The sequence below is a fragment of the Rana temporaria genome, chromosome 4 (assembly GCF_905171775.1).
Source record: "Rana temporaria chromosome 4, aRanTem1.1, whole genome shotgun sequence".
Classification (NCBI taxonomy): Eukaryota; Metazoa; Chordata; class Amphibia; order Anura; family Ranidae; genus Rana; species Rana temporaria.
This window is the reverse complement of record NC_053492.1, coordinates 115,076,666-115,091,136: the sequence shown is the minus strand read 5'-3', so window position 1 is coordinate 115,091,136 and position 14,471 is coordinate 115,076,666. Positions and strand designations below refer to the sequence as shown.

At 43.2% G+C, this 14,471-nt stretch overlaps 1 protein-coding gene across 1 annotated transcript; it reads left to right on the top strand.

The window, feature by feature from the left end:
* Positions 1–1,979: 1,979 nt before the first annotated feature.
* Positions 1,980–5,083, top strand: LOC120936475. The gene is made up of 2 exons (XM_040348850.1): positions 1,980–3,241; positions 3,287–5,083. Exons 1-2 carry the CDS (start codon positions 2,615–2,617, stop codon positions 4,319–4,321), a joined length of 1,662 nt encoding a protein of 553 aa, XP_040204784.1. The 5' UTR covers positions 1,980–2,614; the 3' UTR covers positions 4,322–5,083.
* Positions 5,084–14,471: the final 9,388 nt, after the last annotated feature.

Sequence of the window (14,471 nt, the reverse complement as noted above, 5' to 3'; positions counted from 1 at the left end):
GTTGACCTTGCCCACCTCTTACCTCCAATGCAAACTGTAGGGAGAAAAAACTGCGCTTGTCAAAAAAGTTCTAAATATATAAATGCGTCAAGGCAGCAGAAGAAATGTGATAAGCATATAAAGTCCAATATAAAAGTAAACTGCGCCAAGTAGGAAACCAGATATCAGGCAGGGAAAAAGCAATGATAATAAATAATATGAATAAAAGCACATTCAGTCCAATAAAAGGTTCATAGCAGTTCCACCATGTGTCAGCAAAACTTCAGTGTGAACACACCACCACCAAACTGAAAGCCGCTTACCAGAACCACCCAAACATTAGGCATGTAGACAGATTTTATTCAATGGGCTCCACATCAGATTAGCATCAGACTGGGGAGGGATCCAGGGAGCAGATCTCAAATTGTACCACATCGATGATTGAACATATCCTCGGTATATAAATAAAAACGGACCATAGCGTGATACCGTACGAAATATTTAATAAAAATGCATAAGACATGTACTTACAAACATCTCATGATTAAAAGCGTGTATCTATGCCGGCCGACAATAGGAGCCCTTCCTCCTTCAGGTGGAACGCGGTGACGTCAGTGTGCGCCTTCCCAGAAGACTTTTCGTCATTAACAGACGTTCTCAATGGGGATGCAAACTTGTAGGTCATTTTGCCCAGAACTTTAAAGCTAAACTCCAGGGAAAAAGCCAAATACACAAATCAAATACATGCTGTTCTACTTATCAAAGGGTTTGTATTTCCATCCATCCAGTTCCGAGATTTATACTCTGCTGTCTGACCATGGAGTAGTTAATCTCATTGTCTCTCGATGATCAGAACACCTTGTTTCAAGCATGTAGAAATGTTCAAAAACATCATTAATTCCGTTTGACTTGTTGAACTGCTGATTTCACAGTAAGAGAAACACCTTTATAGTTCACCAAGAGTCTTGCTTCCTCTGTTCTGTAATTATGTGAAAGCACCTTGTTTTTTTTTTTTTTATATATAATTACTTTTGAATTTGACTCAAAATGAATCAGTGTTCCAAAGAGTAATTAAATGTTGCCAGCTTGCTATTAGATGTTGACAATGGCCGTGGTGATCTCATCCATGGTCTGTTAAGTTTCTAATTGTAAGAAACCAAGTGTTAAATGGACATGATGAGATGATTGGTAGTAAAGTAGTTGAAATTGTGCAAAATAGCCCAGCTCCCACTCTGTTTAAGGCGACTGGTTAACGTAGAAACAGGATCGCCACCCCCTCTAAAACCTGATACAGCAGCTGTGACTTATGAAACCCCAGCTAGAGAGTGATCACTAAATGAATAGAATTAACCCTGGCCCCAGATATTCTAGAGCATATCATCTTTAGGAACAATCCAACTGCTAAAGTTAATCTGAAATTGCACGGTATTAATCTTATATGCACAGTGGTGGGCTGTGTTTGAAACTACGAGTTTGTGGGAGATGCTGTTATGTTTTATAGGTGTGGTGCCACCAATTTACAACACTGTAGCATAGACATCCTTTAAGGGCAACTTTTGTTTTACTGAACAGTAATTATATGGTGTTTGATCATTTTTAAACTACTTAATATGTTTTTAAACTTTTTATATCAGATTTACTATGTGTGCAGAATTGATGATTCACAAAAAAATAAATAGAATACTTCTAAGTTAGCTATAGTGTGCTGTCACACAGCTTTTACTGTCTAGCAGTTATTACATGTTATGTTATTATGTTATTTGGTATGATCCTTACCCCCCTGCTGTTCTGACTAGTTTGGTTGCTCCCACCCACCATTTCCTGCTCTAAACCCCATCTTTGCTTAGTTGCTTGAAAAGTCTGCAGAGTGTGGGAGCTGTGTATCTTCATTGGAAATTTACCTATGGAAAAGCCTCTATGTTCATATCCTTGTTACCTTGAAGCATAAAGAAGCATTGAAAAACACCTCTGGAGTCTTTATTCATTGAGTAAGCTGTCTGTTAAAGTCATCATTCAACCTGCTGCATACATCCTTACAGACTGGGTCTACAAGAAGCTTGTCACAGGTACAACCGATGCTGATACAGAACAGTAAATTTCCAGTAAATTTCCAGAAGAATCCATCACACAGCTATCTCTGCAGCTTCAGAAATGTGAGTAACTACGTGTGTGTGTGAAGAACAAACATCCTAACACAGGATACCATCTGCAGGCTGTGCACTGAGAGTTAGGCCTGTGTGTGACTCCTGCAGCCACCATTACTCTGTGTATGAAGCCAGCCTTCTACTGAATGCTCCATAACTGTTCACTGCCAGGGACTTTTGCCTTTATTGGGGAGCAATAAGTACCTTTTGAACTGCTCAAAGACTGTATCATAGCTTCATCAAGTCCCTAGGATTTATCATTGTCAAGCTGTTTTTGGTTGTGAATCCAATACCTGAATCTACTGAAATAACTGTGTATTCCTGCCTGTATAAAGTGATAGTGAGCTGAGCCATCCAGTCTGAACCAGTTGCAGCACTAGATGTCACAAATATCCAGCTCCTCAGTTCAATCTGCCTAATATCAGAAGTCACTACAGAGCTCAGCTCTGGCAGATTTGTAACAAGACACCAAAACTACAGCACTTGTCATTATGTCTGACAGAGATCCCACAGAGTCACCTGCATTTAACCAAGATAAAGCAGACTCCTTACTTCATTCTGCTCGTCCCGCTAGAGGCCCTCATCCATCCCTGAAGGCAAGAGAGGTTTATGAAGAAAGTAAGGAAGAAACATCTAGTAACCTGACTGCATTATGGCATAAGACTTTAAGTTGTATAAAAACCGCTAATGAAACTAGCAACAATCCTGAGCAATTGAACACTGCTCTCTCAAGGGTTAAGAAGGCATTTGAGAATTATAAAAGACTTTCTGAAAAGTTCTATTCCCTATTGTCACATTACAGCATGGAGGAAGCCGCAGTGGAATTAAAGGACTTTACTTCTACTGACCAGCAGAGGCATAGCAAATATCTTGAAGCAAAGGCACAGATAGAAGGTAGATTAGCACAGCTACATGAAACTACATCCTGTAAATCTGCTTCTTCCAGACACTCAGGAAAATCTTCTAGATCTGCCCGCTCCTATCATAAATCCTCTTCTAAGTCACTGCGGTCCTGCTCTGTAAGGTCAACACTGAGTGACCAAATAGTCAAAGCTCGCCAGAAGGTCGCAGCAGCCCAGGTTCAAGCCGCCTGCTCTGAAAGAGAAGCAGCCATCAAAGCAGAAGCTAAACGCATTCAAGCAGAAACAGAGGCTCAGCTAGAGGCTCAGCTAGAAATCCTTCAGAAGAGTAAAGAAAAGGAAGTAGCATTGGCGGAATTATCCGTCTTGGAACAAGCCCTATTGGAAGAAGGAGCAGCTTGTCCCAGCTTGGCTGCTTGTCAAGACCCCATTGAAAGGACCCTACAGTTCGTCTTAAGCCAGAACCACAACATCACAGTCCCACCTACAGTTGGAGATTTTTCTCATAATCATCCAGCATGTGGACCAGAAGGCAACGTGTCACAAAATCAAGCTGGTCAACTAGACACACCTGCTAACAGAGACACTCCGCAACTACCGCATGTCACAAAATCAAGTGAGTCAACCTACGCGGCTCACGTGCCACAGCAACCCTATGCAAATAGAGATTACAAGGGTACAGCAAAAGACTACAGGATGAACTCTATGACCCATGTGATACAGTTCTCTTCAACTTCAAATGCTCAGAGACCTTCAGACATCAGACCCTTACCTAGATTGAACCCATCTGCAACACCTTTCGCTCCACCAACCAGCCAACTTCAGATACCAACCATGGCTCAAGTCGGCGCACCATCAGTATCCCCGGTGGCTATAAAAACTGAAAGCATCAACGCTACGGAGCTCAGCAAGAGTATGGCTTTACAAGAATTGATCACAACTGGACTGTATAAATTTGATGACCGCCCAGAGAACTACAGGAGTTGGAGATCTACATTTAAGGTGGTAATCAAGAGCTTGCCCGTTGAACCTCAAGCAGAACTCGATTTACTAATAAGGTATTCGGGGCGACAATCTTCAGAACAAGTAAAGAGACTTAAATCTGTTTACATCTATAACTTTAACGCAGGCCTTGATGCTGCCTGGGAACGTCTAGATCAAGACTATGGGAGTCCCAAAGTCATTGAATCTGCCTTATTCCAGAGACTAAACGACTTTCCTAAGATCTCTGTTAAGGACAATCATAAGCTTAGAGAGTTAGGCGACCTCCTTCATGAACTTGAAATTGCTAAGCTAGATCCTAGTTTACCAGGTCTTAGCTATTTAGACACTGCTTAGGGCGTGAATCCTATTGTAGCAAGGTTGCCTAGTTATCTTCAGGGAAAGTGGACTAGTGTAGGATCAAAATATAAGTATGAACATCATGTTTCCTTCCCTCCCTTTTCTTATTTTGCAGAGTTTGTGCGGAAGGTTGCAAAATCCAAGAATGACCCAAGCTTCTTCTATCCAGATACAACCACCACTCCTTTAACCACCTCAAGGGGTATTGCCACCAACAGTAAGTTCAAGGATTTAAAGTATCCTATTGCCGTGAGGAAGACAGAGGTAGCATCCAACGTCTTGGCTACAGGCATTAAGGCAAGCAATCTCAATCAACAGTGTCCTATCCATAATGCGCCACATTCTCTCTCCAAATGCCGTGCATTTAAGGATAAGCCTATTGAAGAACGCAAGTCATTTCTCAAAGAGCATAATATCTGTTTCAAGTGTTGTGCATCCTCCGATCATTTAGCAAGAGACTGTAAGATCACCATCAGATGTTCTCTGTGTAACAGTGCCAAACATGTGGACGCTCTTCATTCAGACCTGTTCAAAAGGAAACCTTCACCCGGCAGCAACCCCAAGCCTACATCAGATGATGGCGGGGAGAGAAGTGAGCAACATGCCAACCCCGTAACCACAAGGTGTACAGAGGTATGTGGAGAAGGGCTTCATAGCAAGTCTTGTAGCAAGATATGTCTTGTAAGGGTTTTTCCTGAAGGATGCCCACAAAATTCCATAAAAATGTATGCCATACTCGACGATCAGAGCAATCGCTCATTGGCCAGTCCAGAATTCTTTGACCTATTCAACATTCATGGAGAGGCCTGGTCCTATACCTTGCAGACATGTGCAGGAAAGATCAAAACTTCTGGAAGAAGAGCCCATGGCTTCATAGTGGCATCAGAATATGAGGACATAGAGTTTCCTCTTCCAACTCTAATAGAATGTGATCAGCTACCGAACAACAGAGAAGAAATCCCCACACCAGAGGCTGCACGTCATTACCCCCATTTAAGCCACATTGCTGACTACATTCCACCACTTAACAAGGATGTTAAGATCTTGATTCTACTAGGGAGAGACGTTCCTAGAGTCCATAAAATAAGAGAGTTATGTAACGGTCCAGACGATGCTCCTCAGGCCCAGAAACTTGATCTTGGATGGGTGATAATAGGAGAAGTCTGTTTAGATCAACCTCACAAGCTCTTGGATGTAGCTTCCTACAAAACCAATGTTGCCTATCGGTCGATGAAATGTCCATTGCATCATTATGCAAAGGAAAGACTTGATTTTAAAAACGAAGTTCCATATCAAGCACTCCAAGGTATAAACTGCAAGCTCACTTCTCAGAAGGACCTTGGCGATTCAGTGTACCAGACTACTTGCGATGACAACAAGATTGCCCCTTCAGTCGAAGACAAGGAGTTCATCAAGATTATGGATGAAGAGTTCTTCAAGAACAATTCCAACAGTTGGGTAGCTCCATTACCCTTCCGAGTACCAAGGCTTACCCTCCCTAACAATCGAGGACAAGCTTTAACCAGATTTGCTGCACTTAAGAAGACTCTCTGTAACAAACCTGAGATGCAAGAGCACTTTCTAGCATTTATGCGGAAGATTTTAGATAACCTTCACGCTGAACCAGCACCAGACCTATTGCCTAAATGGGAGAAATGGAGAAACTCCATGAAAGTACTGAAAGAACTTAATATCCCACGCTGCTATTCACCCACTTCAACTTCAAGAAGTCTGAGGAAAGAGATTCACGTCTTTTGCGATGCATCTACCGAGGCTATAGCGGCTGTGGCTTATCTCAAGATCATAGATCCCTCCGGGAGATCCAAAGTCGGTTTTCTACTAGGAAGAGCCAAGTTAGCTCCAAAACCTGCTCACCCTATTCCAAGATTAGAATTGTGTGGCGCAATCCTAGCCGTCGAAGTCGCAGAATTCCTGCAAAATGAAATGGACTCTGAAATTGATCAGGTTAAGTACTACACCGACAGCAAGGTCGTACTTGGCTACATATGCAACAGCGAAAGGAGGTTCTATGTGTACGTGGCTAACAGGGTAGAACGAATAAGAAAAGTCAGTAGACCTGAACAATGGAACTATGTCCCGACTGGTTTGAATCCCGCAGACATTGCAACAAGGTCAGTGTCAGCAGTTGTCCTCACGCAAACCATTTGGTTTTCAGGATCCAAGTTTTTATCGGACCAGTCTTCTACAAACTCAAAGGAAGATATCGATTTCCACCTGGTGGATCCAGATACTGATCCAGAAATCCGCCCTGAAGTGATAACATTGAGTTCCAACATTTGCTCAAGAAGAAACTTGGAAGCAAGACGCTTTAAACGTTTCTCTTCTTGGAAAAGATTGGTGAAGACTATAGCGAGATTGAGACATATTGCCCAGACTTTCCGCAAACCAAATCAGACATCGTCTTGTCATGGATGGCACACTTGCAAGGAGTCACCCAATGCGTTAGAGTATGAGAACGCAGAATTTTTCATCATACGTCTTGTGCAAGAAGAAGTCTTTGCAGAAGAGATTAAATGCTTGAGAGGCAATAGACCAGTCTCAAAGAGTAGCCCACTACTCAAACTGAACCCAATAATCAACTCAAGACCATTGACTGCCGTATCTACAGACCCAGAATTTCTGACTATTCTAACTCCAGCTACATTATTGAGCCGGAAGATTGACAGATTCCAGCGCCAAAGGGTATCTTCGATGAAAAGGACATATATAAACGTCAGTGGAGATACGCTCAATACCTTGCAGATTGTTTCTGGGACAGATGGAGGAAGGAATACCTCACACTTCTTCAAGGACGTAAAAAGTGGCAAACTCAGAAGCCTAACTTAAAGGAAGGAGACCTGATCCTACTAAAAGACCAGCAAGTTCACCAAATTCAGTGGCCGGTTGGACTTATTACAAAGGCCATTACCAGTGATGATGGAAGAGTCCGAAGTGTGGAAGTCAGGATCGTTAAGGATGGGGCTTCAAAAACCTTCCTGAGACCAGTCACAGAGACAGTCCTAATAATGCCTGCTTCTAAAAAATTCTGATTCAGTGTTATGTGAAGGAGCCACTTAAGACCTTTAATATAGCTAGCTTGTAGACTTGAGAAGGCTAGATAGCATGTTACTGTATGCAATGTTAATAATATGTAAAAGAAAACAGAGTATAGTGGTATCTCACGATACCAGACGGGGAGTGTGCTGTCACGCAGCTTTTACTGTCTAGCAGTTATTACATGTTATGTTATTATGTTATTTGGTATGATCCTTACCCCCCCTGCTGTTCTGACTAGTTTGGTTGCTCCCACCCACCATTTCCTGCTCTAAACCCCATCTTTGCTTAGTTGCTTGAAAAGTCTGCAGAGTGTGGGAGCTGTGTATCTTCATTGGAAATTTACCTATGGAAAAGCCTCTATGTTCATATCCTTGTTACCTTGAAGCATAAAGAAGCATTGAAAAACACCTCTGGAGTCTTTATTCATTGAGTAAGCTGTCTGTTAAAGTCATCATTCAACCTGCTGCATACATCCTTACAGACTGGGTCTACAAGAAGCTTGTCACAGGTACAACCGATGCTGATACAGAACATATAGAGTGACTTCAAGTGTATTTCAATGTTTGCAGCCAAACCATGATAACGCCTACTTTATAGTTGTAGCACCCTCTATTGTGCTAGATTAGGTAGTGATAGTTTTTTTTTTTTTTAGTGTAGGTAAAATGTTTGGCTTGGCTGGCATCCAAGCCTGTGTTTTAATCTAGGTCAGGATGAGTGACTCAGGGAGGCTGGGATGACTCATCAGGTAGCACCTCTGTTACCTCCCCCTACTTGCTGGAACGTTACAGAAACTTCCAGAAGAATGGGAGGGAGGCAAGGAGGAGTTGATTGAAGTATTCATGAGGGCCCTGTTCAATCCCCAACAGATGGGTTTGCAAGGGGCAGGCCACCTCATAAATACTCAGAGTCAGCCCAGCAGGGGCAGGAGAGTTTGGGTGGAAGCTGGAGATGGAGTGCTAGTGGGGGGGGGGGGTGACCTCGGGTCTGGAGATTGGGTGCTGGAGGGACCCTCTACAACACACAGAGGGATCTTTCCTGGATGCATGTGAGCAGGTGTGAGGAAAGCAAGAGCCAGTGAGCATGTCCGGGGGATCTCCAAGTTTGTGGGAGATGCTGTTATGTTTTATAGGTGTGGTGTCCCCCAGTGTACAATACTGTAGCATAGGCACCCTTTAAGTGCAACTTTTGTTTTATTGAACAGTAATTATATGTTTTTGGTGATTTTTCAACTACTTTTAATATGTTTTTAAACTTTTTATATCAGTTTTACTATATGTGCCGAATTGTTGATTTACAAAAAAAAGAAAAAATACCTCTACGTTAGCTATAGAGATGGCACAGCAGTAGCAGAGTGACTTCAAGTGTATTTTAACTTTTGCAGCCAAACTGTGATAACACCTAATTTATATTTATAGCAACCTCTAGTGTGCTAGATTAGGTAGTGATAGTTTTTTTTTGTTAGTGTAGGTAAAATGTTTGGCTTGGCTGGCAGTGCTTAAAAAGGTGGTGCTGGGATGAGTAGCCACAGAAGAATGGCTGGACACTAGGACTTTCTACACACCAAAGGGCCAGTGGTCCCTGCCTGTAATGGACTGTTTCTGGATCTCACAGAGTGCCCTGTTAGATCCAATCCAAACCATGGGCCAGATTCACAACCAGCGGGCGCAACTTAACTTTTCCGATTTAAGTTACACCGCCGCAAATTTTCTGCCTAAGTGCCCGATCCACAAAGCACTTACCTGGAAATTTGCAGCGGTGTAACTTAAATCCGTCCGGCGCAAGGCGGGCCCAATCGAATGGGGCGAGTCCCATTTAAATTAGGCGCGCTCCTGGGCCGGACGTACTGCGCATGCTCCGTCGGGTAAATTACCCGACGTGCATTGCGCTAACTGACGTCGCACCGATGTCATTTGCTTAGACGTTAACGTAAATGGCGTCCAGCGCCATTCACGGACGTCTTACGCAAACGACGTTGATGTTTAAATTTCGAAGCGGGAACGACGGCCATGCTTACCATGGCTTAAGAGAACTAGGGCCCAGCCCTAATTTTACGCGGCGTAACTCGACAGAAACTACGTAGATTTAGATCGACGGGTCGTTCGGGACGTTCGAGGATCGCCGTAAGTCTTCATTTGCATATTCTACGCCGGCCGCAATGGCCTCGCCACCTAGCGGCCGGGCTAGAATTGCATCCTTAAGATCCGACAGTGTAATTTAATTACACCTGTCGGATCTTAGGGCTAGCTATGCGTAACTGATTCTATGAATCAGTCGCATAGTTAGAAACAGAGATACGACGGCATATCAGTAGATACGCCGTCGTATCTCGTTTGTGAATCTGGGCCCAAATTCCAGCTGGGTCTGTGATTTTGTTCTGCATGCAAGATTGTGCAGGAGGCAGAAGAGGCGTGTATATAGAGAATGTATATATTTAAGTGTCCCTGAAGACATTATTCAAGTCAATGGGCATCCCATAATACCCCTATCCCCATCCAAGTTTTATCCCCTCAATAATAGAAAAAACCAAAGCACTGGACTGTTTTCTGACTCATTTTCTGACTATTCTACTTGTGCTAGATAGTATGTCTATGTGATGTGATGTGTCAATACCATCTTTCGGAGAACACTAGTAACGTGTGAAAAACTATATGTTTTGTATGGACATTCCTTTTTTTGAATATATAGGCTAATGGCTGGGGATGTCGTGGGAAGGCCTCTGGCAAGGAGATGGGCACAATATATCGGGGGGAAGAGGGTACAAGCAGGGGTTTTGTTGTTCTATCCTAGAAGAAGCAGGGTGGGGACTTGTACCTGTTGGCGCCAACATCTAGCCAATCAGAAGCTCCCTTACACCTACACTGTGTAAATCGATAGAAACATACAGCCCCGTAACCTAGGATTGTAACCCCTGCTCCTCCCTCTTCCAACCCCTCCCTACAGACTGGCTTGTCCTGTTAACTCTACTTTGAAGACCAGAAGTTGGAAGAAGCAACAGGAGCCAGTAGCACTGAAAGATGTTGACTGCATGTGCTGGAGTGGAAATTTTAACAAATAGTTTACTGCGGATTGTTTTTCATTGTGTTCAATGTGTTACACTAAACAACGCCTAAGGTTTAAGCCCCCGGTCACACGATTTCAATGCCGCATGTCAGTACGACTTGGCTGACATCTGTTTGACTTCATGCACAGATGTCTATGCAAGTCACACCTGAAATTGGTAAAAGTGGTGCTGGAACTACTTTTTAAAATCGGTGTAGCACCGCAAAGTCGGCGTTGCACCGATTTGAACAGTTTCATTATCGACAATAGGGTGTGACCTGTCATGCGATTTGGACCTGTCAAATTGCATGATAATTCGCACCGGTGTGACTGGGGGCTAATAATACTTTAACAATGCAAACAGGGTCAAAATGAAAGGTTGTGTATGCAGAGGAGAACAATCTTAAACAGATTGTAAAGCTGTAAAAAAAAGGGAGCTCATAAGACCAATTTCTGCGACTCAGTAAGGACATTGGGTTACCAATGCAGAACAGTCTCTATAAGCATTTGTAGCCTCAGATACTACAGAAAAATCTGTATTCCCATAAACAGTGACGTACAGTATATAAACAGCTACTTGTGCTTAGCCTTAGTGGCTCTCGCTCTCAAGTCTAGGGTAGGTTTGGGTACACAAGCAAACAGCTAGAGTCATCTATGGGTTGGCAATTTGGCACCACAGGCAAGTGGCTGGAAGAGTCCCAGGGCTATTACCATGGGCAGGCAGCTGGCCACCCAACCTAAAGCGTAGTGCTCCTAGGAATAGGAGCAGTGCTAATGAACTTCAACCCAACATACAAGGACCAACAATGGAGTATCGTATACCTGAAACATGCAAAACTTTTATCCTCTGGGTGTGTTCAGGAATCCAGGGGCTTATGGGAACCCAGGGGATTGTGGGAAAATTAGTTAATGGAGTCCAAGCCTACATCTACATGTAAAGGGACATTTTACTTCACTATAAAAAAAAACACATATATCATTTAAAAAATGAATGTGCTGTAGTGAACCACAACACAAAAATGTGAAGGGCACTGCATTACCAAAAATAGTGTGGGTAAATGTTTTCATGCTCAAGGCTCATTAATTGATCATTCAAGTAACTGGGATGTCTTAAGGCAATTCATGTCGCATAAAACTCTGCACACAGCCTAGTTTAACAGGTATACAAGGAAGGGTGCACAGGCTCTGCGTCCAGGTCCATGCACTAGTCCCTGTGTACCTGTCAAACTTGGCTGTGCAGGTGAGTCCGTCCAGCTGATGTGCTCCCATTCACTTGTATGGGCTGCCTGCATGCAGCTCAGGAGTAGCAGAGAAACGCAACCAAATGGCTCTTCACACTCTACGGCACCCATGTGAGCGAACCCTTTGTATTTCTAACACTCTTTTTGCTAAGGAAAGTACATTTTGAGCTGTTATATTGTGTATTAATGAGGCGACAAAGTCAGAGAATGATTGTGCTGCATTTCCATTACATGTTCTGTCTCTTTGCAGAGGAGGTGTAGGCAGGAACAACTGTTGACCAGTATGAAAAAGAGAAATCACTGCTCTAGGATACTAATCAGAAAGTCTCCTCACCTGATCCAAAGCCACGGGTGCTGGCAATGCATGGAATGATGCAAAATGAAGGAAAAACGTTCTGGACAGCCACACTCCAAAAATAAATTGCTTTTATTTTAAAATTAAAAAACACACAAAAAGCATGCCACAGCAGACGGGGTAAAAAGCTGACACGTTTCACACCAGGCTTTAGTGCTTATTCATAATAAGCACTAAAGTTTGGTGTGAAACGCGTCAGTTTTTACCCCGTCTGCTGTGGCATGCTTTTTGTGTGTTTTTTTATTTGAAAATAAAAGCAATTTATTTTTGGAGTGCAGCTGTCCAGAACGTTTTTCTTTCATTTTACCTGTTGACCAGTGTTGCATGCAGTCCAACACAACAAACTCATTATCCTCAAAGGGAATCTCAGGACATAGAACTAAATGAGATTACATTTTTACCTGATGAAAATTTCACTAACTACCATGCATAATAAAAGCAATGGGACAGATTATTAAAGCAGAAACTTCAGGCAAAACCATCTCACTAATAAATGTGTAGTGTGGTCAGCTAGTTACCAGTACCTGTTTTGGATTTTAGGTGCATTGTTTGGAAGAACACATACTGTTTGAGAGAGTTTAAAGCACCCAAAAGGGGAAGTTCCACTTTAAGTCCTCTTCCCTGCCAAATGGTAGGTAATTTTTTGGGAGGAGGAGCAGATATTTAATTTTGACAGGTACCCGCTGCCACTTCCATTCAGATCGCCTAGGCGATCCAAGTGGAAGTTCTCATCTCCCCCTCCCTCCCCGCAGTCTTCTAGGACACGGCACATGCCCCAGAAGACTGTGGGACCATTCACAAAATGCAGCTCATGCGCAGTGGGTAGCCAGCTGTTAAGTCGCAAGCAGCACAGCAGTCTGCACACAGTTAGGATGCCAGCACAGGGAACCCGGAATCTAGAGAAGAACTAGCCCAGGTGAGGACAGTGCTGGATCCCTGGACAGGTAAGTGTCACCAGCAACAGGATTTGTAACTGCTGACTTTTAATTATTTTTTTTGGCCAGAATGGAGAGCAGCTTTAAATGTCCCTTAGAATGAAAATCCAGACTACAGGACTGAACAGAACCAGTTTAAGTGTATTGGATTGGGCCGCAACCACCCAGCAACTGCAACATATCACCTTCTCCCTGCATGTCAAACACACTTTTCAGAGGGGTAACAAGGACTGCCCCATTTCAGAACAAGCCCTCAGTGTTCTCATCATCCTGTAAAATCCTGCGCATGTGCCAGGCGTTACCATAGAAAAGCAACATCACCTGCCTTAACCACTTCAATACCGGGCACTTCCCCCCCTTCCTGCCCAGGACAATTTTCAGCTTTCAGCACTTCGAATAACAATTGCGCGGTCATACAACACTGTACCCTAAATTTTTATAATTTTCTTTCCACAAATAGAACTTTCTTTTGGTGGTATTTGATCACCACTGGGGTTTTTAATTTTTTGCTAAACAAACTAAAAAAGGCCGAAATGTTTGAAAAAAAAAGTTTTGCTTAGTTTCTGTTATAAAAAAAAAATTCCTTCACTGACGGGCACTGATGAGGTGGCACTGATAAGTAGGCACTGATATGGGGGCACTGATGAGGAGGCACTGATATGTAGAATTGATGAGCACTGATAGGCAGCACTGATGGGCACTAATAGGCAGCACTGATATGAAGCACTGATGGGCCCTGATAGGTGGCACTGATGGGCACTCTCAGGTGGCACTGATTGGCACTGATGGGCACTGACAGGTGGTACTGATGGACACTAATAGATGACAGTGATGATGAAGTACTGAAAGGTTTTACTGATGGGAACTGATTGGCACAGTGATTGGCACTGATTGGAACTTTGATCGGCACTGGCAGGCATTTCTGATGGGGCACTGACTGGTAGCTGATGGGCACTAATTGGCATTGTTGATGGCACATCTGATGGGCCTGTGCTGATAATCAATGTGCTGATTATCAGCACAGACCCCCCCTCTGACAGGGAGAGCTGCCAATCGGCTTTAACATGCTGCAAAACAAAACACCCTATATACCCCCCCTTTCCCACATGATACTGAACGCAATAATAACAAAATAGTCAACAAAGGGCAAGCGATACTGCACTTACGGCATAAAGCAGCAGTACATTAGTCAAATATTGCTAATGAAAGATGTGTGTGGGGGGGTAGAAACATCTTAATGCGTTTCTTGGAATACAATGTGGCTCTGTATGGTATCAAACAAGGGAAAAAGTTGAGAACCAAGGGTTATTTTGGACCGAGGAGGCAGGGAAGGCATCGGGTTGGCGTGAAACCACATCGCTACCACACCATGACATTCACTGTAAGGTAGATCCCACCACAAGATATTCGAATTATTGGATACAGAGACCTTCTTCTTAACAGCATTAGGCATTCATCTCCTTGTATTGAATGGAACCAACCAAATTTTACAGATTTAGCCTCAAATGTCTAGAGATGGC